Source organism: Doryrhamphus excisus, chromosome 10, assembly GCF_030265055.1.
Source record: "Doryrhamphus excisus isolate RoL2022-K1 chromosome 10, RoL_Dexc_1.0, whole genome shotgun sequence".
Classification (NCBI taxonomy): domain Eukaryota; kingdom Metazoa; phylum Chordata; class Actinopteri; order Syngnathiformes; family Syngnathidae; genus Doryrhamphus; species Doryrhamphus excisus.
Window position 1 is genome coordinate 6606952 of NC_080475.1, and position 25447 is coordinate 6632398.

Below are 25447 nucleotides of genomic sequence, written 5' to 3' on the forward strand. Positions count from 1 at the left end.
GAACGTCAAACCTTTTTAGCATTAGCCACACAGCGCGCCTCGTCAACAAGCCAGCAGCCAAGATGGCGGCCGATTCTGAAGCTGCGAGCGGCCATGGAGCCCGCAGCTCTAACGCTGCCTTGGAAGCCTCTTTGGACCGCCGCTTTCAAGGAATATCCAACACCATGGACTCCATCCAGAGCCTCTCCGGCTGGTGCATAGAGAACAAAAAGCACAGCGGCCTCATCGTTCGCTACTGGATGAAGTGGCTGAAGAAATGTGAGTAGCTCGCTAAAGCTAAGCTAATTCCCAATGTGTCCAGTTAGCCACAATCATAAAGGGCTTTCTGTGTGGTGCTAGGTACACTATTTTGGTCTTTAAGTTGGACACGCGTTTATTAATTTACCAAATTTACCAATTTCAGTATTGTATATTGTTTTTGATATAAACGTGCTTAACCGTTTAACTAAAGTAGCCGCTAATTGCAGCTAATGCTAATGTTCGCTGCAAGTTGTGTGGCCTCCTGGTGCCATTGCGCTGATTTCCCATGAAGTTGTTTAGCGATACAAAAACGTGGTTTAATTCTTCAAGTTTAATTCAGCGTTCGGCAATTTTATTGTGTTGCGTCGCTATGGCTAGCTATAGTTAACAAGTTTTGGCTTGACAATCGTCAACATGGACGCTTGTTGTTGTTGCACCTGGTCAGGGTTAGGGTCATTCTCCGTCCACCTGCTGGATTAAATACACGCTTGATGTAAAGTGCAGGATTTATATTACTTCAGTACTTGGAAAAGTACTAGCGGGCGACATTTTTGCAGATTTCCCCCACAGTACTACAATCTGTTGGTGGCCTTGAGTGGGGACGCAATCCACCTCTTGATACCACCACCGTCACCTCATATTATTATATTTCATAACATTTATATAAGAACTCTTATAATGCACATAGAATAATGAGCAACACTTTGTTATCAAGTATCCACTGTGCTGTTGTGGTGATGCATTCAGGCGCGCAAGTAACAGAGTGTTTGGAATCAGCTCACAGACATCAACCAATCAGAGGGCCAGCCTTTTGTGAGGTGAATCTGAAATGTAATTGGTTAAAGAAACGGTAACAGTGTTGGAATGACACTGGCCAGCACCCCTGTTTTTGAAGGCCCTGGGCCCATTCGATGGACACCGGAGCACATAAATGCTGAAATCTCATTGGTCAAATATATCTGACACGTACTGGAAGCAGTGCAGACAGGAGACATGCTACATAATGAAGATGCTAGCTACATGGAACAAATGAGAGTTTAAGTTGTAAATGGGGCTCAGTGCTTGTGATGGTGTTAATAGGCCAGCAGTGAAGGCCTTGCATACCCTTACTGAACACCACAGTGACTTTGAAGGTGTGGGAGAAATGACATAATTGTACAATTTACACAAAGTGAGTAATTAGTAAAAATAGCACAGTCGTCCCTCACAATATTGCAGTTTGATTATCGCTCCCTTGTTATAAACGTGTCCCTCGTTTATCACTGTTAATTGGTTCCAGACATTGTTACATTAATTTTCAGTACATAGAATTCAAACTTAATGTGGAATACTGTCATAGTTGGAGCACTGAAAATATATGAATGACTTTCTAAATATATTTTTTTAACATTAGAGCCCTCCAGACATGAAATAACAGCCCTATAGTCAGTCACTTTTACACTCCTATTCGTGGTTTACAACATGTTACGCAACTCTTACGCCTCAGTGATTGGAGAAGGCTGTTGGCTAGCGAGTTTGAAAACCGCGCTACGGCGAGGGAGCAAAAAGTGAACTGCAATTCTTGGTAGATTATGGAGTATTATTAAACAAAACAAATTGTAGTGCAAGTGATATGTAGCGTTGTGGTCGCTAGGCTGCAGTGATGACATACTGTTACATGCGTAACGCCGCACCTCGCCGTCCGTCGTCAAGACAAACCTTTCACAATTGCCACTTGTCGTGTTCGAAGCCGCTGTGTTGTGTCGGTTGTGTGCAAAGTGGCGTGTTTGATTGCGCCGTCGGTGCCATGAACGCCATTGCCTATTTGTCGCATTTGCTTGTTTCGTTGATGATTGCGTGAGTGACGAGTGGCGTCGTTGGCTTACGTTTTTGTTGCGTTACCTTCATTTCAGCTGTTATTGTTGTTATTATCATAATAGTATCTTCAATGGTTGCTAATCCTAACTAAGGAAGGAACCCTCAACCGAAATCAAAGTATTTTCTGTTTCCTTCTACCTGGCAACTAAAGTAAAAGCTGTGGTTTCGGTTTGTTAAATCAATGTTTTTTTTTTTTTACTGGCTGTTTAAACATTTCCAATGTAGCATTTCATTTCAACGTGATCTTTGTTTGCCTGCTTCATTCACCCCCAGTTAGACTCCCTCAGGTATTAGCAGCCCTGTTTGCTCAATCCCCTGTTCATTTGAATGGCTGGTGCCTGAAGCACACAATGAACACGACGACGTGGAATGCCTAAAAGCACCGCTTTTTGCAGCGCAACGCCGTAGTTGGCATTGATGTATAATATTATAATATTGCAAAAAGAAACCATGACTCTCGCTTACGTCCCTGCACATTAATGTTGCGCAATGTAAACAAAGAGTGTCAAGGTGACTATAGGGGTGCTGTTTCATGTTTGCAAATCTCTAATAAGTCAAACAAGTTTTCTGTCCTCCAATTGCTAAATATTTCATTTATTAAAAATTGAATCCTACTTCGCCAAAACTCACTTTTCACGGTCGGGTTTGGAACCAATTGACCCTGATAAACGAGGGATGACTGCAAGTCTGGTGCTTGTGTATCTCAGCCAACATCACATTAATACCGTATTACTGACCAGGATTGGACATTGTTTGAATTTGAACGATTCTGATGCTTTTTAGGCACAGGGACGTAAAATGTGGCTAGCATGGTTTAAATAAGGGTGCTCACCAGAGCTATTTTTGGATGATGTGTCTGAACTTCATGATATGAACTTTTTAGCAGCTTAACTATAAATATCAAAGCTTTCATCTTGAATATAAGTACCTATTCGGAAAACATGTTTACTTTTGAAATGCCTCAGCTGTTTATGAATGGAACCCTTATTTTGCAAACACGGGGGAAACAGGATATAGCTGAAAATATTTTTTGTTTGTTTTGATAGAGCTGGATGCTCATTTCTTTCAGGAAATGTGGCAACACAGCTCATTACACACTGGCTTGGCTCACCGTCTGTCATGTATCGTCCGCTTATCAGTCTTTGGCCCCATGTCGGGTTATTTTGCATTCATACTGGATAAAATCACCAGCATACTGGTCTAACGAAACATGTACTTTGAAGGTATCACTTCCATCTCCCGGTGTGTGTGTGTATACACACTCTTCTTGCTTGATGATTGATGTGTGTGATGTTTTATTGATGATCTGATGTCATTGTGGTTGGAATGTAAGCTGTGTTTATTTAGTATGGAGTGATTGCTAAACAATTGACAATGTATGCATGAATATCTGTCATATCATATATAATATCAGACCGAAGTATTTTTTAATAGCATGTAATTATATGGATGAGCTTGACTAGCTGAGTAGGAGCATTAAATCATACTTTCATTCACCGAGGATGAAACGGTTAGAATTGACACGGTTGTCAGGAGGCCTACCGTCACGATAATCAACAAATCACTTGGTAATTAAGTCTCATTTTTCCCGCCTCGATAAATTGACGATACTGTTGACCACGGAATCTTGCAGAAAGTGACATAATGACAATGACGTGATGTCATCGTTAGGAGAAAGAACCTTTCGTGTGGGGACGTATTTCCCCGGCGGACCACTCAATCATGATAGAATCAAATCGCAGACACGACCCGAAAATTGACGATGCCCGCTAACGACTTACAGGTTGGCATGTTTTTCCTGCACCCAGCTCCTGTAAACAGTCAATAGACATTCTCAATACGTCTGGCTTTCAAAATAAAAGCACGGTTTGCTACAACAAAGGCAAAATAGTCATTTATTGTGATTGTTATTGAAATGCAGTTTTTGCTAAAAGACTTTAGACTGCATTTTACGTTGATTGGGGTTTTTCCTTGTTTTCTTTGTCGTTTATTGTTTTGCTTGTTCAATATGTTTCATAGCTTTTGACATTCCAATTACAATATAAATGCTCTTGAGAAATTTAAGCTGCTGTACTCGCATTATGTCATATTATAATTACATTTGTGGAAAAATAATGTTGACAGTATCGTTTATCTGCAATAATTTGTGGGATAGTTATGATCCAGCACGGCAATACATACATCTCTATGACTTATAGGTCGGATGTGTGCCGCCTGACCGTTTACACTGCAGCCGTCGTATTGCTTACTTGGGTGATCATATCCACATACGAATGAGGCCTGAGTCGCATTTGGAAAAAATCAGAATTGACACAATCAGATACAGGTCGCGTATGAGCAAAGAAATGGGGATTGACCTGCAGTTTGAACATAGCCCGGCACTGCTTTTGGTCTTGGATCTCTGCTGGTTTTGCCCAGTGTCTGTCATATGGTCGGGTCATGAACTCCGACCTTAACGTTGACCTTAACTGAGGCAAATGAGGCCTGCCCTTCTCAGGATATTGTTGTGGGCCCTTTTGTGACCTCTTGGATGAGTTGGTCGCTCCACTCTCAGGGTCATTTTGCTTTGCCGGCCACTCCTGGGAATGTTCACCACCTTTCCGTGTTTTGGCCATCAGTTGTTCACGGCTCTCCATTCATCTCAGTTGAGTTGTTTCACACAGGGCCATGTCAGCTTGGATTTTTGTCTCATTAAATAATAAGTTTCATATAAAAACTGCATTTTGTGTGCAGTTGAGTAATATTAAAATTAGTTTGGACAGTTCTGGACACATTCAAGCGTTACAAACATGCAGAAATGAGGAAGAGAACACTTATAAATATTCACATATGTTATTATTTCCATTTGGCTAATTGTAATTAGTTGTGTTGAATCCAAAGATTGAGTAATTATAGTCGCACATTAATATAATTAGTAATATCTTCACTGACACATGTTCTTGCCAAGTGGATAGATTGTATCTGTGACAGGGACCATGTTTGTTTGACAGCTTATTCAGTAGTACCCTCTGCTGTTCAAATTTAGTATTGCAAGCCGTCCTATGTCACAAGATGGGGTAGGACACTTGCAGGTCCTGATCACATGATTGATGCAAGTAATTCAATAAGCTACTGCAGAACATAAAAAAATCACATAACGACAAATTTAATAGCTGCAAATCCTACATTTATGGTCATTTTGGTTTCATTCTATTTGTGCTGTGAAATGAATAATCATAGTTATAATAATCATAATCATAGTTGTCATGGTGCTGACTGCAGAAGAGAAGATTGCAGTGATTAAACTTTGGTAAAACATCAGTTTTCATTTCAAACTTCATTTTTTTAAAAATTCATAATGTTATGATAAACAAAAAATGAACAGTAATTTTTGAAAATTAGACTGGTTATAATACGAGATGATAATGTATAAGACAGAAGTTGAAAAAGTTGGGTGAGAACATCAGCTGTAATTTTGGAATATAAAGTCATAATATTTAGAGAAAAAATGTTTTTTTTGCACGCTCATTCTTTCCCAATGTAATCTTTTATTATATGGACTTTTATTGAATTATGGAGATGAGCTTTGTTAAACAAACAACACTGTTAGTCATGCTGTGTAATAGAAAGTACATTCTGCTTGCATTATTTGAATGCTTTGAAGAGCTATTTTCATAACCAGACTCCATTCCACAAATTCATGTTTGTAAGAAAAGCTTATTTATAAAAAAAAAAAAAGATGTTTCGGATTGACAAGACTATAAAAAAATTGGATTGGAAGTCTGATTGAGGAGGCTGGAGCTCAGAGCCCAGAGGGAAGCTGATATCATTGCAGCACCCCAATGAATGCTCAGACGCAATGTCCATCCATCCATCCATTTTGTATACCGCTTATCCCCACGAGGGTCACGGGTATGCTGGAGCCTATCCCAGCTGTCTTTGAGTACACCCTGGACTGATGGCCAGCCAATCACAGGGCACATGTAGACCAACAACCAGACACAATTCCATATGGCCTTATTTTCAACTTGCTATTGGTACATGTTTTTGTGATGTGTACTTTTATTGTGTTAAGTCGGTGTGTGATGAATTTAGTGTTGTCAGTAAGATGACACTCCGACTGTTGTATTGTAATACTGCTATAGGGAATGGCCTATAGCACACTGTAGTACGCTGTAATTTACATTATTTAATTGACTGTCTCTCAATATCTTTTAGCGGACAACAGTCACCGTTTGAATCTCTTCTACCTTGCCAACGACGTCATCCAGAACTGCAAAAGGAAGAATGCCATCGTGTTCCGCTCTGCCTTCGCCGAGGTCCTTCCAAACGCCGTTCTGCTCATCAAGTGAGTGACACTTAAGTGTTATTAAGTGTTATTCTTGCGTCGTTCTGCTCCATCTGCATCCCGATGAGCTGCTAATGGTTTTGATTTGTGTGCTGTCAGAGACCCCAAGGTCCGTAAGTCGGTGGAAAGGATCTTTTCAATCTGGGAGGAACGCAGCGTGTATCCCGAGGAGCTCATCACCCAGTTGAAAAGCAACCTGAACAAGAAGGAAAAGGAGCGGGAGAAGCAGAAGGAAAAAGTGAAAGTGAAGGAAAAAGGAAAAGAGAGCCCCCCTACCAATGGTACAGTCTTCCAGTGAGAAGAAAATGGCTTATAAAGCATATAAACGTAAAAGCGCTCCCATGAATGTTAACATATTTCATTGTCAATGCGTAGCTCCAGCCAAGACCAAAGCTGCAATCAAGTCCAAGATCGTTGCCGAGTTTACAGTAAGTGTCCCGGTCCTGATCCTTCCTCTGATGGCGCTGACGGCTCCTAACAACGGTCGTCTTTGTGCCTTGCAGCCCAGCTCACTGATAGAGCAGCTGTCGGGATACAAGCAAGCGGTGGCGGAGGAGGAACACCGGGAGAAGCAGCTCGCAGCTCTCCGGCTGGACATCTGCAGCACCGAGGCCCACAAGAGGCTCAAAGGTCAGAGGTCGCCCAACAACGCACCTCGCTTTCGCTCCGACGTTGGTCTCTATAATGGCGCTTCAACTCTTACGCTCCACTCAGACAAAGCGGGAGGGAACAAGTTTGCCAAGGACTTCGAGGACGGCAGCCTGAAGCTGCAGGAGTTTGTCGGCTTCCTGGAGAAGGAGTTGAAGACGGGGCCCCCCCTGCTGGAAGCGTTGGAAAATGCGGACATCTTCTACGAGATGCAATACAAGGAGGTCAAGATTGTGGCTAATGTGAGTGTTTGCTCTGGCCCACCGTGATGCACCCGTATATTCAGTTCAAGGTCTTACATAATGTAGGACAAAGGAGACCTGACATTTTCTTTTACATTAACGACAACAGGAAATCATTAGAAAACTGCAAATAATCTACATCAGGGGTGCTCATTAAGTCGATCGCGAGCTACCGGTCGATCGCGGAGGCGGTACTGGTCGATCGCTGGTCGATCGCGGCGTGACATTAAAAAAATATCATCCCAGCATCAATGCCGTCACTTGATTGACATACAGGGCAGCCATTCAGATGACAACTGAATGTTGCCCTTCGGGCGACCAATCAAATCAAACAACGTCTCTAAGTGCAGCAGAACTTACGATGTCAGCCTATCATCCATCCCCGTTACTTGATTGACATACAGGACAACCAGTCAGATGACAACTGAATTTTGACCTTTAGGTCACCGCTCATGCGTAAACAGCGATGCAAAGTGCTAAGCTAGTCGGCGAATTGCGTCAGATTTTAAGCCCTCGCTAAAGTTTATGGTCACTAAAATGAGTGAAGGAGCTGGACCAAGTAAAAAGGCAAAAACTGGACCAAGTAAAAAGGCAAAAAACATATCACTTCCATACGGATATGGAATATTATACGGATATTGTGATACGGATATTATCCATGACTGATAAACATTTGGAAGTGTGCTTGAGGCTGGCTATCAGCAGCTACTGTCCGGACTATGCATCCCTGGCTGGTTCAATTCAGTGCAAGTCATCAAAGTAAACTCAGGTAATTACAAAAAATGTTAATAGTTAATTATGTGTGTTTTGCAATATTGGCTCATTTGGTTATGTAAGGTACATCAACATACATTGTACGTACAAATAATCCTCAATACATTTGAAAATAAATAGATGTTTTGCATTTTTGTAGTGGGTAGATCATTTTGACTCGGTCATTTTAAAAGTAGCTCGCATGCTGAAAAAGTGTGAGCACCCCTGATCTACATCGTCACAGAAATTGCAGGAATGCAGCAGAATGGAAGGTGTCATGTTTTTTACGGTATTGTCCATGACAGTGACAACATTGTGTCAAATATATAATGAAAGCAACTCTCAGTAAGACTGAAAATAGTCCACAAAGTCAGAGAAACTAATACAGCAGAACGGTTTAATTCATGCCATTTCCCCTGTTTTCTGCGTAACCATGACAACAGCTTATATTTCCATTTGTCGTTCCAGGCTTACAGTGCTTTTGCTAACCGTGTGACCAGTCTTAAAAAGAAACTGGACTCCCTCAAGTCCACTCTACCCGGACCCGAGGACTCCCCCATCCCTTCACCCTCCGAAGACGCCCCTTCCCCCACCGGGTCCGAGTCCCCGTTCCTTGCACTGGGTTCTGTGAGAGCCCAGGTTGATCCTGAGCTGGATGGAAAGGCCATGGATGACGGGGATGTGGCAAGCGACGACAGGGAGGACATGGACGTGTCGGATGAAGACGAGCGGCCTTCATCGACAGCAGGTCAGTTAGTGCACATCGCAACGGCGTCCTCTGGGCGCATCTTAAAAAAAAGCACCATCTCACTCTCCATGACGCCCACGAGCAGGGGACAAAAAAGGCGAGATGTCTCCGACTCTAACCAAGACCAAGTTGGACGCAGACGCCAAGCCTCCCGCCACACCTACCAAGACCTCGAAATCTAACGTTGCATCCGCTGCTATGACAACTCCAGCCACTCCTACCTCCACCTCTCCGACCACGCCCACGACTCTGGGAGTCAACATGGCCAAGGTGGACCTGGGAAAGATCAGCTCCATTCTCAGTTCCCTCACGGCCGCCATGAAGAACACAAGTAGGTTTGGCGAATCCTCCATTGTATTTTTCCTTTCATCGTACATGTTGGGGATTTTGGTCACTGCAGTCCCGTACGGTGGCTTGTATGTTGAGTCATTGGGCGCAGTTTGCATCGCCTCTGGTAATCCCTCATCTTCCATGGTGTTCATGGGCCTGCATGGGTGTTCTCTTGGAGTTTAGTTTGTCAAAGAGCGTTACTAGGGCTCGCTAAAATGTCTCGGCTGCTATCATTAGCAGAGTCCGCACTCAGGACTGGCTGTGTTGCGTTGACGTGGAATGCTAAACTTCAGCTACTCTGTTGGTGAGCAAAGTCGTTTTTCCAAGGAAGGCAGATCACTCAACTTTTCCGTTCATTGGACCGACAACTCTTGACATGCCCCTCCATTTTAATATCTACTCACTGCTAGTCCCCGCTCCTCGCCTTGCCCGAACCCAACGATAATGGGAGCCTAGCAGTTGATGCTAAAAAGGCCCATTCATTCATTCATTTTCTACCGCTTTTTCCTCACGGGGGTGCTGGAGCCTATCCCAGCTGTCTTCGGGCGAGAGGCGGGGTACACCCTGGACTGGTGACCAGCCAATCACAGGGCACATATAGACAAACAACCATTCACACTCACATTCATACCTATGGACAATTTGGAGTCGCCGATTAACCTGGCATGTTTTTGGAATGTGGGAGGAAACCGGAGTACCCGGAGAAAACCCACGCATGCACGGGGAGAACATGCAAACTCCACACAAAGATGGCCGAGAGTGGAATTGAACCCTGGTCCCCTAGCTGTGAGGTCTGCGCGCTAACCACTCGACCCAATGACAGCCAATCAATGTCCATTTCTGCATCCAGAAACTGCAAAGCTAGTTTAAAAAATGAAATTTAACAGGGTTTTTAAAAAAAATGTGACTATTGTTCATTGATTGCAATGAAGTCATTCACTGCCAAAGACCATGGATGTCTTTTGCTTTGTTCGCAGGAGCTACAGATCCAAGTCTTATTACTCGTGTGTGAATTTCAGACTCGTAGGCAATGTATTTCTCTCCCAGCAGAGGGCAACGGTTCTCTTTCCCTCCGATGGGCAGCAACAGCTTGGATATGAAGGAGGCAGAAGTTGCCGAAAAGGAAGCTGACAGATGGAAATGGTGACGACTAAAGTACAGGCAGCTTACGCTGGCGCGGAGTTTGTCTGGCTGTGGATCTGTCAATGTGGACGTCAGTCACCATCAGAGAAAAGTCTCTAGTCTCTGGTCTTGGGGTCAAAGTCAGGTGTTTCGCTGAAACCACCCATGTTCTACAGCCCATTTATAAAGACCCGAAAAGGCTAGAATCCACTAAATGTTCTGTACATGCGTTCAATGTTTACGTAGTCTTAAAACTCAATGTTCTGTGAGGTTTGAAAGTTCAGCAAAAACTACCATCAATTGATCCGACTCTAATTTGACCTTCTTTGACCTGTCCAAGCAGCTAGCCCCTCGCCTCGGCCGTCCCCAGGAACACCCACCACCCCGTCCGGCCAGTCCGCAGCCTCCAAAGTGACCCCTGCAAGCCCCGCCCTGGCCAGCATCTTGTCACGCGTGGGTGACATCACACCCGAAGGCATACTGAACGCTCTGTCGAAAAGCACCACACCAGGTAAAGCCGACATGCCCACTCTCGGAAGTCTGGAATGACTCATTCTTTTTATGTTCCTCGTCTCCTTGTAGCGTTATCCAATCTCCTGCACAGCGTCACAAACTCCGCCTCCGCCACGTCAACTCGAACGTCGCCAGAGGCAAAGACCCCGGGCACCCCGAAAGCTAAATCCACCGCGGGGAGCACCCTCAAAAAGGAGACGCCCGGCAGGAGCAGAGTCTGGGAGAAGGACCTCCAGCTCTCGCCGCCTCCCCCGCCGCCGCCGCCTCTGCCTCCCCGCGTCGCCGCTGCTGTCGCCCTTCCCAGTCTTGAGTCCAAAATCAACAGTTTCTTGCAGGGCAATCCCGGTTTTAGTCTGGCCCTCGGCGATAGCAGTCCGGACGGCGCGGGCGGGACCCCCGTGAGAGACGAAGCGGCCGGCACCCCCACCCAAGATGAGATGATGGATGCGGTGGGCAGCGTGCCTGAGTCTTTAGGGTCTTCTGGCGACAACAACCTTTCTCCCACCGCGTACCGCAGCGATCCTTGGGATGCTGTAATCACTCCGTCGGGAAGTAATAACCACGACGACTGCTACGGAAGTGGGAAAAGGAGTGAGGAGGCACGGAAGCCGGTCTCGGCCTCCGCGAGTAACGATGTCCCGAAGGGGAAGAAAGACGGACAGCACAGTCAGGGTAAGACGGCACCCAAGGGGGAGCGTCGCTTCTCCGCCAGCTCCCGAAAAGCAAGCACGAGCTCAGAGGACGGGAAACGAGAAGACAAAGTCAAAGGTCAAAAGTCCCCGAGTGGGGACGGGAAGGACAGCGGGGGGTACCACCGTATCGAGACCCTTGTTTCCCCCTGCACCGAGGGCGCACCCATCCAGACTGTGGGCTACTCCAACCAGCCGCTCGCAGGGGAGCGCATCAAGACCGTCGAGAGCATTCGCGTGATTGGCCGGGGCTCTCGGCGAGGGGGCGGGTCCGGCGCCCGGCCCGGGTCCGCGTCCATGTGGTACGAAGAGGAGAAATACATGGAAGCTCAGTCCCCCTTGCCCCATGCTGCCCCCCCTCCTCTTGGTATGGGCCAGGCAGGCGGCGCCGACATGCTGCCCACCATGCCGCCCCCGCACCATCTCCTCACTCACCTCCCACCTCCTCCCCCGCTCCCCCACCCACTCCCTCCTCCCCCGCCGCCCCAAACTCAGTTCCAAATGCCGTTCCTTGCTGACAGTCTGCAGACTCCTCCCCCCCCTCACCTCCACCAGATTCCTCCTTCACCTCATTTCTTCAGCGCCCCGCCCTCCATCCCTCTGCCTCCCCCGCCTCCTGTATCACCCACCCACCTCCCGACTTTGCCCTCAGCAGTCATGGTAGGGGGTATTTTGGTCCCCGTTGACCGCCCCTTACCGGCTCCTCCCGCAATGAGACATGACGGTGCAGAGCGAGGGGGCCCCAGGGGCAACAACGGGGCTCCTCGTCCGCTCATGTCTTTACTAGGTGAGCCTCCGAAGCTGCCCCGTCCCGGCACAGTTAAGGAACCGTTCGTCCCCCACCATACGCCCCCGATCCACCGCCCGGGGGCCCCCGGTGTGCCTCCCCCTCTCCTGGGCCGAGTGAAGGAGCCCTCAAATCTGCACCTTCCGTCTCCCACGTCTCCTTCCACGCCCAACCCCCCCGCCGTCGATTGCGTGCCCGCCCCCACCGGGCCGAACCCCCCCGCCAGTCCTCCGGGTCAAAGCCGCAACCAACCCCATAGCCCCGTCCCCCTCCTGGCCCTGCCCACGCAACGCCCCCCCATGGCGTCTGGCTCCAACAGACCCCAGCGAGGCCAGCACCCTCGCCACTTTAACCAAGATCACCACGGGGGTGGCAGGAGGTTTCACGGCAACAAGCGACCCGGCCCTCCGTTCGCAGGCGGGCCTTTCCACGGGCAGAAGAGACCCTTCGTGCCGCCACGCTACTGACGTGGTCGTCGGTCATGTGATGAGAGAGGGGAGCCGCACCGCTAGCCTCACCCCCAACGCAGTGTGTGTTTGCCTTGATGGTATGAGTTTAGACATATTATTTACTTGTCGTGTGTACTTAGCAGTCATAGAACAATATTCCTTGCACATTAGGAGAGTCGCTAGCGGAGAGAAGCCGCATAATCAGCATAGAAGCTACGCATTTTAATTCCCGAGAGAATCAACCATTTCAAAGTTCTTTCCACCCACCCTCCCTGAATGTTTGCGTGTCTTCTAAAAGTGTTTCCTGATGTAAATAATCCTCCTCTTCTATATTCCTAGCATATGAATTCATCTCTTCCTCTCTGTCCCTCCCCACTTTGTAATGCTTAGCTTGTAAATATAAAAGGAGAGTGACTGGTGCTGCCCCCCCCCCCCACCCCCATTTTCTTCTTCTTCAAAACTTTGTTTATGTAAATGATGCTCCTGTCGTTATGTGATCCAGACCCTGCAAACACTCAATTGGCACCACAGTTTCCCTTTTTGTTGTTTCATTCAAACACAGCACACAGACGAAAAAAAAACACTGTTTTAATTAGGGATGGGCATCAAATGGGTCAATTGGTCGTTAGAATTGGAGTGCACCGCTTGATTCCGTCTCGACTGGGGGAAACAGGAGCGCAGAACGCACCGAGAGGGATTCTAACACCCTATTAAGAATAGATTTAAAGTTGCATTTCCTCGTAGTCTATGAATGGAACGTCACATGCCCATCCCTGATTTGACTAAGTGTGTCATGGCCGCGCTTCAAGTTAGCGTAGCGGATGGAGAGCGCTTTGGGAAGCTCCTGCATCTGCATGTACTGACATGAATAAAATCCAGACATTCTATTCAACTGAACTGGGGGAGGGAGGGGGGGGTATTTTTTTATTTGGTCCTGAATAAATAAGCGCTGTGTGGTTAATGTGCGCTTCTTTTCTTGCATAGACTTCTAGCAGATAGAGTTGCATCTGCAGCAGCACCACCACCACAGTGTCATATGTCATATATATGTCATATGTCATATTGGATTGATTGACGTTTCTCCTTTTTCAATGCTTCACTGTTGAGCCCGTGCGCTCGCCCTCAGTTTTCCTCCCTCTGCAGGATTCACGCCCTATTGTGTCGCTCCCACATTTCCTAGCCTAGACGAGGTCCGTGAAAGTCTCATCACTTGCATCCTGTGTTTGTAGATGCAACTTGGTGCTGCAGGACTTCCTGTCGTAATGCAGCACCTGATGATCTATAGGTTATTTATCCTATATAATAGTATACAGTATATCTTCATTATGTTCACACTGGGGGTCACTCAATGTTTAAAACATGTTTGTCTGTGTTGTCACCCTGGCATACAGGAAGTCTTCTACTTCCAAATTGGGGAATAGTCACGTCTCATCATCATTATTGGTTTTGACAAAGGAGGATGCTTTACGTTTTTGGTTTTTTTTTTTTTTTTTTTTGAAAAATTGTCATCAACGATGCTAATATATCACCAGTGTGGGCGTGTCCAATCCTTTCACGTGACACCAACACGCGCACAAAGCTGTCATAGTCAATGTGTCCATTGAAATATATATTAAATTTACAATGTTTTTCCGGAAGAGGCCACATATGAGCGACACAAATATTTTGCTCTTAGAAACGACCTAAACGTTACAAGACATTTTATATAACCTGACTATTCATATCGGCTCTGCACATCGGGGAACACTCTGTTATCATATTACATAAGTTAGAATTTCAAAGGAAATAGCATTGAGCCACATTCCTTGCATTGCCAAAAGTGGATACATGACACAAAAAAACTTATTTATTGATGCCCACCGATGCCTTTTGCAGTAGCGTATTACATTATAACGTGAACCTAATAAGACTTCCCTTGTTTCTACCTACACGCCGAACGTCTTAAACACAATATTTCCCTACTTGTGGCTTTTTGAGTTTTATCATGGGACAATGTTTAAGCGCAGAGTGATATTCAGCGTCACACGTTCTGCCGTAGTGAAGCAATGGAGACTTGTGTGGTTGGTGATGTCACTCGATGCTGCTGGCTACACGGTCCGCTCTGACCGTGGGCCGTAGCGGCCTCCAGTGGTCAAAGTTAGGTACTGCTAGTTTTTAAATGGACCGCGGTTTACTGTTTTTTTTATTTTGGGAGTGGAATGTTTTTAAAATTCCACTCCCAAAATATATGACTTAAAAACATTTGTCTATTTAGACTATAGCGTGCTATTACTTAAGCAACACTGGAAGCAGTCAAGATTACGCAAATAATAGCATGTTGTTGTTGGTGTTTCTTCAAAATCCGGTCTATAACATGTAAATTTTCAGTGATAATTTTGCAATTTTTAACTATTAAAATACCTAGCATGGAAGTGTCGTAATTGAACCCGCCTGTTTTTAAGGCCAGCTCGCACTTGCGATCTGAGCACGTGCTTGCGTATCAGCTCGGGAGTGCGCACGTCGTGACGTCACCGTCACAGCTTCCGGCAATATGGCCGCGCGCTGAAGAAAACGAAGGCGGCGGGCTCAGTGACATGTTTGGATAGCGATAGCTGTTAGTGGGAGGCGTAATGAGCAAATGTTCGCCCGGACTGGTGTGTTTGACATGGCGGTGACGCAGCTGTTCCGGTTGGTTATCCGCGGGTCGGCAGCTCGCCGTTCCCTCAGGAGGTACAGCGAGGTGCGGAAGTGGTGTTTTTGCTAGCATGGCCGGGTAACGTTAGCATACGGGTCAACTTGTGATGTCATTCAATGTGGGCAAGCTGCGCTTCGGTGCTTGTTTACTTTGTTGACTTTCTTTTTTTAAAACTTACGTTATGTTTTCAGTTACTTTATTCGCTTTCTAGATACTGTAAAGGTAACATTGCGACAAACTACGACGAGATAAAACACAAGTACCAAGCCCTAGTATGTATACAGTACTTTGTTTTATGCTGTAAGTGTTGTATTATTTACACGTACTTTCCAGACCATCACATTGAAATTCAGCAGTATTTGTATCAATGGAACACAATCACTATATGGGTCATTTTACCCTTTAGCTCAGAAGGAATGCTTGATATTTTAAACCCTGTAATGCAGATGCAATGTCCTTAATGGTGCATACAGTATTTAACCAAAAGTGGTGTTTGGTGCTGTTGTGTAGCAACTTCCTTCCAAATTGTTAAAATGTAGGCATTTCCTCTTCCTATGGGCACCCCCTACTACTTCCTACTCTTCCATGTTTCCATCATAAAAATAAAAGGTCACCAATAGGTCAGATCTGAGCATTTGAAGTAGAGTGTAATGTTAATTGTATTAAACATTGTTTCTTCCCTGACTATGCAAACAGTCCTCTTCTATTGTCAACAGGTGTGCCCGGCCTTACCTGAGCGTCTCCAACGCTTTGAGTCTCTCAGGGAGAAAAAGAACAACAAGAGGGGAACCGAAGTTTCGGAAAAGCCCCTCAGCATCCGTGTAGGCGACAGCCAGGTGGTGAAGGGAACAGCCGGGGTCACCACGCCACTCTCGGTCGCTCAGAGTATTCGGTAAATCCACGAGCTGGACTAGAATGTGCCGTAGGGCTTTGTTGTTGTTGTTGTTGTGGTGGTCATAATCGTGCTGTGACATTTTCTTGCAGGGAGAAAGGAGTCTTGGTGGGTAAGGTGAATGGGGAGCTTTGGGACCTCGGGCGCCCCCTGGAGGCGGACTGTGAACTGCAACTTCTTGGCTTTGACACACTTGAGGGACGAGAGGTAGAGCTTGATTTTGTTCCTTGCTATTATGACACAAATTCACATGTCACGGGTCGAGCCTGGAAAATGGATGGTTGGATGTACATACAAGTTGTCAAGTATCCTGTTATTACCAATACTGCCACCAGAGGTCGCTGCTATGCAGGCCAACATTAAGATGATGACACTCTAATGTAACATTTTACCAGCATTTAGATAATTAAAAGGTGTCATCCAAGGTGGTTTTATGCCTTTGAAAGCTATGTTCTATGTTTTGTCTCCTAAAGGCCGCGTGGCGGACAGGAGCCTGTGTGCTCAGTGGGGTGCTGCAGACGGCGTTCGGTGCCAGGGTGTGTCGCGAAGGGGCGTCTGCGCTGGGACTTTACTGCGATCACGTGATGGAGAACAGGTGAGGTAGTATTCCACGTGGAGTACTGACATTTGTTCTCTGAGGGGTGTTTCTTTTAGTAATCTTTTCTCTCCAAAGAGTAAGTGTAAGAGTTTACCATCATGTATATATGTAGCCCCCCCCACCCCCCTTTCATTCCACACCTGGAAACCAGAGCCCCTCTGTCCACATATCTCCTCGTCTTTTGATATTCCACCTGAAACCATCCCTCGCCCACAGCGACACACCGCCTTTGAGTGAGGTGGAGGAGCGATGCAAGGAGGCCGCTGCCCTCACGTTGCCTCTGAGCAGGCTGGAGCTCAGCGCACATGAGATCCAGGAGCTCTTCCAGGTCAGACAAAGCAAGCGTTCCCTGGATGGGTTCAGAATGAGGTGATTTACCCGTGATGTGTTTTTTTTTTTGTTTCAGGATGACGTGCTCAGGTTACAGCTAGTCCAGGAGCAGATGACCGCCCCCACTGCTACAGTATACAGGCACGTACACACAGTAGGGGACGTGCTAGGGATGCTCCCATCAGGGTTTTATGATTCGGATGTGGTCCCGTACGGAGGGACAAAGTCGTGACAGAGAAGAGAGCACCATTTTGGCCACATTAGCTCACCATGACACTCCCTGTAGTCAGTCACCTGTTCTTCAAATGCTGTATGAAAGGAGATACTGAGATACTTTCCACGGCATGTACCGTCACGTGCGTTCCACACGACAGACGTGTTTGTTTTTGTTTTGGCGCACCTGCGCTTTGCGAAGGAACGTGGCAGGAGTACGCTGCCCGAGACGCCCCCACTGCACGCGGTTACGGCTGCAGGTGATGGCGTTGAAAGGCATTTCTCAGCAGATGCTCATCACGTCGTGTTTCACGGAAACGGAGCGAGATGGGAGCATCCCGAGTACACACAATAGTTTGTAAACACTATTTCTATGCGACACAGGTGTGGGGACATCCTGGCGGTTACCAACGGCCCCCTGCTTCCGCACACTGGACTCCTCAGGGTGTTCAAGATGCTCCAGGTGGGTGGGTGCTTCGTTTGGTGCTTTTTACTCTTCTTCGATTTCACGCCATTTGATATCAGTTAGTAGAATGTTCTACTTGGAAGCCTTTCCCACACATTAGTGACGGCCCGCTACTAACACATTAAACCTCGGATATATCGGAAATTCGCTCACAACGGACAGATAAAAAAGAACCGATTTTTCTGTAATGCATTTCCAATAAAAATTCATTGCATGTATCGGATTTTTTATAATGGATTTCGCCCATTTGGGACAAAATCTCCAGTCCCGTTCCAATGCATTTCCATTAAATTTCCCTCGCATATATCGGATGGCCGCATTGTGGCGCTCCGATTCGCCGAATCGTGACAGGCCGCTATACGACGTCATTTGCAGCGTTGCCTGCGCGTCCAGGTACATTGGAAACATAGTCAAGGAAGTGCCTTTTTATAACGGATAAAATCCCATTTACGCATATACCGGATATAAATCCCATATATGCGTAAAACGCACATTTTCCGCTATACGCATATAACGGATTTCGCTTATATCGGACAAAACCAGTGGGAACAATTGAATCCGATATATCCGAGGTTTACTGTAATACATTTGGACCGCCACAGACCGTTTTGGCTCTACCAGTTCTTCCCTGGCTCGGTGTTAGAATGGGACTGTGGTCTGTGGTCCAGTAGAACATCGGATCTCCTATGCACACGGCGACTGACGCACATTCTACCGCATCTGGTCGTGATGTTAGACCAGAACCCAGCTCGTCTTAACCATCAAGAGCCATTCTCAACACACCTCCGTTCTTCAAAATAAGAGCGCTTTTCGCCACATCTTGTCTAATTGTGTAAGCCATACTACGGCGTCCCCAATTGTATCTTATGCATTAATACGGCATTGGAATTGCATACATTTTCCTTAATCACTGCATCAGTTTGGTGAGGGTTGTGTAGTAATGTGTGCAGAGGCTGACATCCCGTAAGAAAAGTTAGCCTAAGGTTAGCCATTCTGAAACACTGGGCAACGTCAGCCAATGATGTATTCCATCAATAAATGGTAGAAATGTCTCTAAATGTAAAATAGAGTTTACATGCTAGCTTTGGTCCGCATATGTGGAGCAGGCTTAATGTGTGTGTGTGTGTGTGTGTGTGTGTGAATGGAATGTTCTTCATGGTTATTGATCCATGAGGGAGCGAGATTTCCATACTGGCCTGTCACTGTGCAGCAGGATGTTGTGTTTGTCAGAGGCCAGCTTCCTGTTCTTGGCCCTTCCAAGCACACACACACACACACACACACACACACAGTGCCATCCATCAGGCACACTTGACTCGCATCGCTTCGCACTTCCTCTCTTGGCTGAACCGTGCACATCCGCTCTCTTTTCACCAGCTCTTAATTCACTCACGACTTTGACCCGAGTAACGACTCCAGACCGCACGTCTGCTCTTGTCCCAAACCAGCTGTCAACTCTGACCCTGGCCGACCAGGACGAGCGTGCGGGTTTGGTGCGTCTCTCCGGGGTGGCTTTTCCTCGAGAGAAGGATAAGGTGGAGTGGGAGAGGGAGCAGGAGGAGGCCCGCAGGAGGGACCACAGACGCATCGGGACGGTAATTCAGTTTACTTGGGTGGAGGTGGAGGTGGCGGTGACGTGAAATGGACTAAAAGGCTGGGCCATGCATTGCAACATATCATAGCAATTCTAAGAAACAGTGGAACATCCACGCTCCACATCCATGTTTTTGTGTTTGGAAGCAAATGTATTGTAGTATTTTAAAAGCAAAAAACATTTCACATAATGCTGCTTTTCTCCCTTTTTTAGTTGGGAACCGCTATTTTCCCGAAACTAGTAAGTGTTGATCTCGGTCATATCTCAAACAGAACCCTCTGTTCCTCAGGACCAGGAGCTGTTCTTCTTCAATGACGTCAGTCCAGGAAGCTGCTTCTTCCTGCCCAAAGGAGCACACGTGTACAACACCCTCACGGACTTCATCAAGGTGAGCGCTCTGCTCCAACATGGCTGCAGCCCAGGGTTCCAACCGTCCAGAAGATCCACGCACGTCTGAAACAAACACGACACGAGCCCCCCCCCCGGGGGCCTTGTTGTTTCCGTCAGCTGTCAGGATATTGCGCTCGTTAGTCCGCAGTTATTGCCGTGTTGTCACTTCCACACATCCTTCCTCCCTCAGAGCGAGTACCGGCGGCGAGGCTTCAGCGAGGTCATCACCCCGACGCTGTTCAGCACCGCATTGTGGGAGCGCTCGGGCCACTGGGAGCACTACAGCGACAACATGTTCACCGTCACCTCCGAAGGCACTCAGACGTACGCGCTCAAACCCATGAACTGCCCTGCGCACTGGTACGCACACACTGGTACACACACACACACTTGGAGATCCACACGTTCCTAACGTTCCCGTCTCGATCCTCAGCCTCATGTTTGAGCAGCGCGTGCGATCATGGCGGGAGCTTCCTCTGCGCTGGGCCGACTTCGGGGCGCTGCATCGTAACGAGCTCTCAGGCGCTCTGGGAGGCCTCACACGCGTCCGCAGGTTCTGCCAAGACGACGCTCACATCTTCTGCACACCCGAGCAGGTAGACATTTTAATACGACATATCCATACGGCATATTACAGTGGCTAGCTAGCTAGCATGCTTTGGCCCACCATACATAGGATACACACAGACTATCCAAATCCATATCTTCCATATTCATATTTTTTCATATGTCAACTCTGTGATTCTAAATGACATTTCTTCCTCATATTACAAGTTTATTCTCATAATTTTTTTTCTGGATTAGAGCATTTTCTGGTCTTTTTTTGTGCTTGCTTTTTTCCACCTGTTCTAAAATGTTATTTTTGTTTTATTGACTTTATTCCCATAATATTTGGACTCGGGGATTGACTGTCCCGTACTGTAGATATTATTTTAGCCATTGTCGTCTTCCGGCAGGGGTTGTAAATAGGCCCCACATGGGACCACACTCATAATTCCTCAGACATTCCAGGATGGCTGCAGTCTCCATGAAAGAGGCTCTTTGTCCCGGTCAAACCTTACACCTTCATGTGCTGCACAATGTGTGTAATCCTGATCCGCCCCCGCCCCCCCTCTCGTCCCTGCAAAGGTTCCCATGGTGTTTGCGAATCCAGAACCTCACCCCTCAGTGGTATCCTGTCGTGCCACAGAGATCTCATGACAGGTCTCATCGCCGCGTTAACCTCTCAAATACCATTTTAATGTCTCCGGCCCGTGGGCGTCACACTCGTTAGGAATGCACCCCTCCGATCGGATTGACACGAACGTGTCCTCTTGTTGCCCTCGCAGCTGGAAGAAGAGATTGTGGCTTGTTTGGACTTTGTGAGGAGCGTTTATCGAGTGTTTGGGTTTTCCTTCCACTGCCTCCTGTCGACACGTCCAACTCCGTGCCTCGGGGAGCCTGAGCAGTGGGACCACGCCGAGCAGGTATGCACGCACTCCAAATCAATCAGTCGCTTCATGTTTGAGTGTGTTTACCGGGGTCATAACATGCACGCGATCATGATCACCACTTAAACTGTCGCTTGGAAGGGGATTTTGGTCCTTATCGCGCTGCTGTGGAGATGATCATCTCAAAGTGCCAATTAAGATTGAGAACCATTACACACTTACCCACCACACTTACGGTTTCCTCCACTGTTTTTGTTGGTGTGTGTAGCAACTGGAGCGGAGCCTGCAGCACTTTGGTGAGCGCTGGGAGTTGAACCCAGGGGACGGAGCCTTCTATGGGCCAAAGGTCAGTGGGGCCGTGAAGCAGGCGCTTCTGGATTCACTGCAGCTTTTATGTGGTTTTGTTTTCTGGGGACGTGTACAGTAGTACCTCCTGGTTGGGTGATATGGACCTTAGCATATCACCATATTTTTGGGATGTATCACAATATGACTATAAAAAATAATACAAAATTTTAAAAAAATTCAAATTGTAAAGCACATTTATTTAAAGCACATCAGTGCACTCACAGGCTTGTCAACCCATTAGAAATTGAACATCAACAGTAAATTCATCATACAGCAACTTAACACTCCAAAGATATACCCCAGAAATATAAACATGTACTAATACGAGTTGTTACATACAAAAATAGAAACATTTTAAAGTTTACCCATAATTCATTCCGTTTGAAAGAGATATATTCTGCTAGGCTGCAAACTCGGCTCTCACGCGCTCGTTTGACGTTGCAGATTGACATCCAGATCAAGGACGCGATTGGCCGACAGCACCAGTGTGCCACCATCCAGTTGGACTTTCAGCTGCCAATCAGATTTGACCTCCAGTATGTTGGGTGAGTACTGATTTCGTCCAATTCGCATATCATGTATCACGAGAAGATCCAGGGTTCAACGTCCATGCAAGAAGCAAAAAACCAGGATGTGATGTATCGGTATTCATTTGTTTCATCGTATTTGCTAGCTTTTTATATTAAAAAGGACAATCTCCCCAGATTGTACCCCTTCTTTGGATAATCACATTTTGGATGCTCCATAAGTCAATCCCACAAGCTAACTGTAGATTGAAATGAATTACAAGTCAATTAAAGATTTTGGAAGCGGGAACGGAGATGGGCGGAGGCCAACATCCACATGGATGGACTTGTTGCAATTGCACTAGAACTTCAGAAGCCAAACACCCATGCAGACGTGCAATTCTGGAATTTCACCAAAGTCTTCCGGACAACTCTACCTCTAGTACACAAGGAGTGCCCCGATACCATGTTGATGTTGGTTCAGTATCAGCAAAAACCGAGTCCTGTAATGTCTTGTTTATCTCGGGTAATTGGTTCCAGACTCGACAGAGCATTGCATTGCAGTCAAGCAAATGTTTTTACAGTTGGAGCGTAGAAGACCTGTTACCACTTTCTACATACTGTTTTTATATTATTAGAGCCCTAAAGACATGAAATAACACCCCTATAGTCACCTTTACCCTCATATTACCCAAGGTAGTCATAGAACATAAGCCATTTAAGACACATGCTTGTGTGTTATGAATATGATGATGGTTATTATTGTGCTTTACTCCCTCCCAGGCAGGACGGTCATGTGCATCGACCAGTGATGATCCACCGAGCGGTGCTGGGATCGCTGGAGAGGATGATCGCCATCTTGGCCGAAAACTTTGGAGGGAAATGGTGAGACAATTTTTTTTAATTGTCTGTTTTAGGTTCTCATCATGGGCGGCACGGTGGTCTTGGGGTTAGCGCACAGACCTCACAGCTAGGAGACCAGGGTTCAATTCCACCCTCGGGCATCTCTGTGTGGAGTTTGCATGTTCTCCCCGTGCATGCGTGGGTTTTCTCCGGGTACTCCGGTTTCCTCCCACATTCCAAAAACATGCTAGGTTAATTGGCCACTCCAAATTGTCCATAGGTATGAATGTGAGTGTGAATGGTTGTTTGTCTATGTGTGCCCTGTGATTGGCTGGCGACCAGTCTAGGGTGTACCCTAGAAAAGCGGTAGAAAATGAATGAATGAGGTTCTCATCATGTTCTTCCACTTTCAAGGCCCCTGTGGTTGTCCCCAGCGCAGATCATGGTCATTCCTGTAGGGGGCAGCTGTGAGTCGGCTGCTAAGCAGGTGGGTCCACTGAAGAGGCGTGCTTTGTGAAGGCCCATCACATACTTTTCGGTGGGCGGCCCAATGGAGCATCCCTGAGCACAAACATAATGTCTTGTCATCAATAAGGTTCTCCACCGGTTTCGTGAAGCAGGCTTCATGGCCGACCTGAATGACGACGCCGGCGCCTCCTTGAGCAGGAAGGTCCGCGCCGCTCAGCTGGCGCAGTACAACTACATGTTAGGTAAAAGCACTGCCGTCACGGCGTCTGCTTTACCATCCTTTACATTGCGATGCTTTGCTTCCAGTGGTGGGCGATCAGGAGTCCCGGAGCGGCACAGTGAGTGTGCGAAGTCGAAGCGGCAAACAACTGGGCAGGAGGCCCGTGGAAGAGGTCCTGATGAGCCTCCAGCGGCTGCGAGACTCCAGGAGCAACCGAGATGACTTTTAAGATGACGCTTGTGCTGCTCACATTTCCAATAAAACCACACGACAACTTGATTCATTTCTGTCCATACATGTGTCAGATCACTAACTGCCCCCCCTCCTCCTTTTGCTCAGAATAAAGAAGTGGCTTACCTTTAAAAGAGTGGAAGAAAGGGAGGATGCAGAGGAGGATTTGACTAAAATAGGAGTTGGAGCAGCAGCGGCGGCGGCGGTGGCGGTGTATTTTGGTTGTGTTGTGGTGGAAACAGCCAAGTCAAGGTAAAGGTCAAAAACATTGGACTGTTGTTTAATTGAGGGGGGGGGCAACAGGACGGAAAAGACATGAGTCACAACAGTGACAAAGGTGGCAGACTGCGACTCTCGACAAAGCCCTCTGTGGAAAAATCAGCACCGAGTGAGTGAATGTTGCGTTCCTCCACCTGAACCGGTTCACCTTCATTTGTCACGGCGCCAGCAGACAAAACTCAGACCCATTTGTGACTTTCCGGGATTACTTTTTGTGTGTGTTGACTGGAGCACTGTTCCCCTTCCTTAACGGGGCCAAGACACGTACTTTACATATAATAAAAACACATGACTTAGACCTGGTTATGAGACACTTCCGTTCCTAGATGGCCATGTAGGTCTGTTTTTTAGTGAGTTTTTTTTATTTTCTAATTTATTTTTTTAATTATTTTTTGAATATAATATAAAATATAAATTTAATATTAATTATATATATATAATAAAATTACCCTAAAATAATTTAAAAAATAAAGTTAATTAGTTTTTTATTTTCCAATGTATTTTTTTAATTTTTTAAATATAAATATAATATAAATTTAATATTAATTATATATATAAAATAAAATTACCCTAAAATAATTTAAAAAATAAAGTTAATTAGTTTTTTATTTTCCAATTTATTTTTTAAATTATTTTTTAAATATAAATATAATATAAAATATAAATTTAATATTAATTATATATATAAAATAAAATTACTCTAAAATAATAAAAAAAATAATTAAAGTTAATTAGTTTTTTATTTTCTAATTTATTTTTTAAATTATTTTTAAAATATAAATATAATATAAAATATAAATTTAATATTAATTATATATATAAAATAAAATTACCCTAAAATAATAAAAAAAATAATTAAAAATAATCTTAAATTCTACAGCACAAACAACACATTGACACAAAGTACGGTAAAAAAAAGCCTTGTAACAGTGCACAGAATCCATGACCCGTCTAGCATTTATGGCCATTCTATCTTCATCCTTGATGGTGGTGAAAGTCGAGCGGCTGATCTCGGTGGGTGTGTCGGTCCTTCAGTTCCACTTCTGGGCTTTCTTTGGCGCACTATTACTTAGAAGACATTAAAAGAAATTCAATATCAAAATTTCCCCCACAGCCTTGACTTTTCTGTAGAAAAAGTTTGGACACCCCAACAGTGCAAGGTGACCTGGAGTGGGTTCAGCTCCAATCCTCTACCGTGCTTTACGAGTTTTAACCTGCAAAGACAAAGTCAAGCATCCGGGAACGACTGCAACCCGTCAT

At 46.0% G+C, this 25447-nt stretch overlaps 1 protein-coding gene across 7 annotated transcripts; it reads left to right on the forward strand.

Annotated features, from left to right (window-relative positions):
• Positions 1 to 46: 46 nt before the first annotated feature.
• LOC131137111 (threonine--tRNA ligase 1, cytoplasmic-like) lies at positions 47 to 23956 on the forward strand. 7 transcript variants are annotated; one of them, XM_058084686.1, is made up of 18 exons: positions 12655 to 12803; positions 16096 to 16271; positions 16364 to 16478; positions 16745 to 16866; positions 17086 to 17197; positions 17276 to 17340; positions 17797 to 17875; positions 19327 to 19473; positions 19762 to 19860; positions 20053 to 20222; positions 20296 to 20458; positions 21191 to 21328; positions 21561 to 21638; positions 22085 to 22185; positions 22930 to 23031; positions 23404 to 23476; positions 23585 to 23699; positions 23764 to 23956. In XM_058084686.1, the coding sequence occupies exons 1-18, from the start codon at positions 12801 to 12803 to the stop codon at positions 23904 to 23906; spliced, it is 2001 nt and encodes a 666-aa protein (XP_057940669.1). In that variant the 5' UTR covers positions 12655 to 12800; the 3' UTR covers positions 23907 to 23956. The 7 variants fall into 7 exon arrangements, with proteins under 7 accessions (XP_057940663.1, XP_057940666.1, XP_057940665.1 ...); XM_058084685.1 differs by lacking the exon at positions 12655 to 12803 and adding an exon at positions 14936 to 15424; XM_058084684.1 differs by lacking the exon at positions 12655 to 12803 and adding an exon at positions 15455 to 15651.
• Positions 23957 to 25447: the final 1491 nt, after the last annotated feature.

Coding starts and splice junctions, on each gene's coding strand:
- LOC131137111 (XM_058084680.1), top strand. CDS start 63: ATGGCGGCCGATTCTGAAGCTGCGAGCGGCCATGGAGCCCGCAGCTCT. Junction 259..6,294: donor GATGAAGTGGCTGAAGAAAT/GTGAGTAGCTCG, acceptor AATATCTTTTAG/CGGACAACAGTCACCGTTTG. Junction 6,853..6,927: donor AGATCGTTGCCGAGTTTACA/GTAAGTGTCCCG, acceptor TGTGCCTTGCAG/CCCAGCTCACTGATAGAGCA.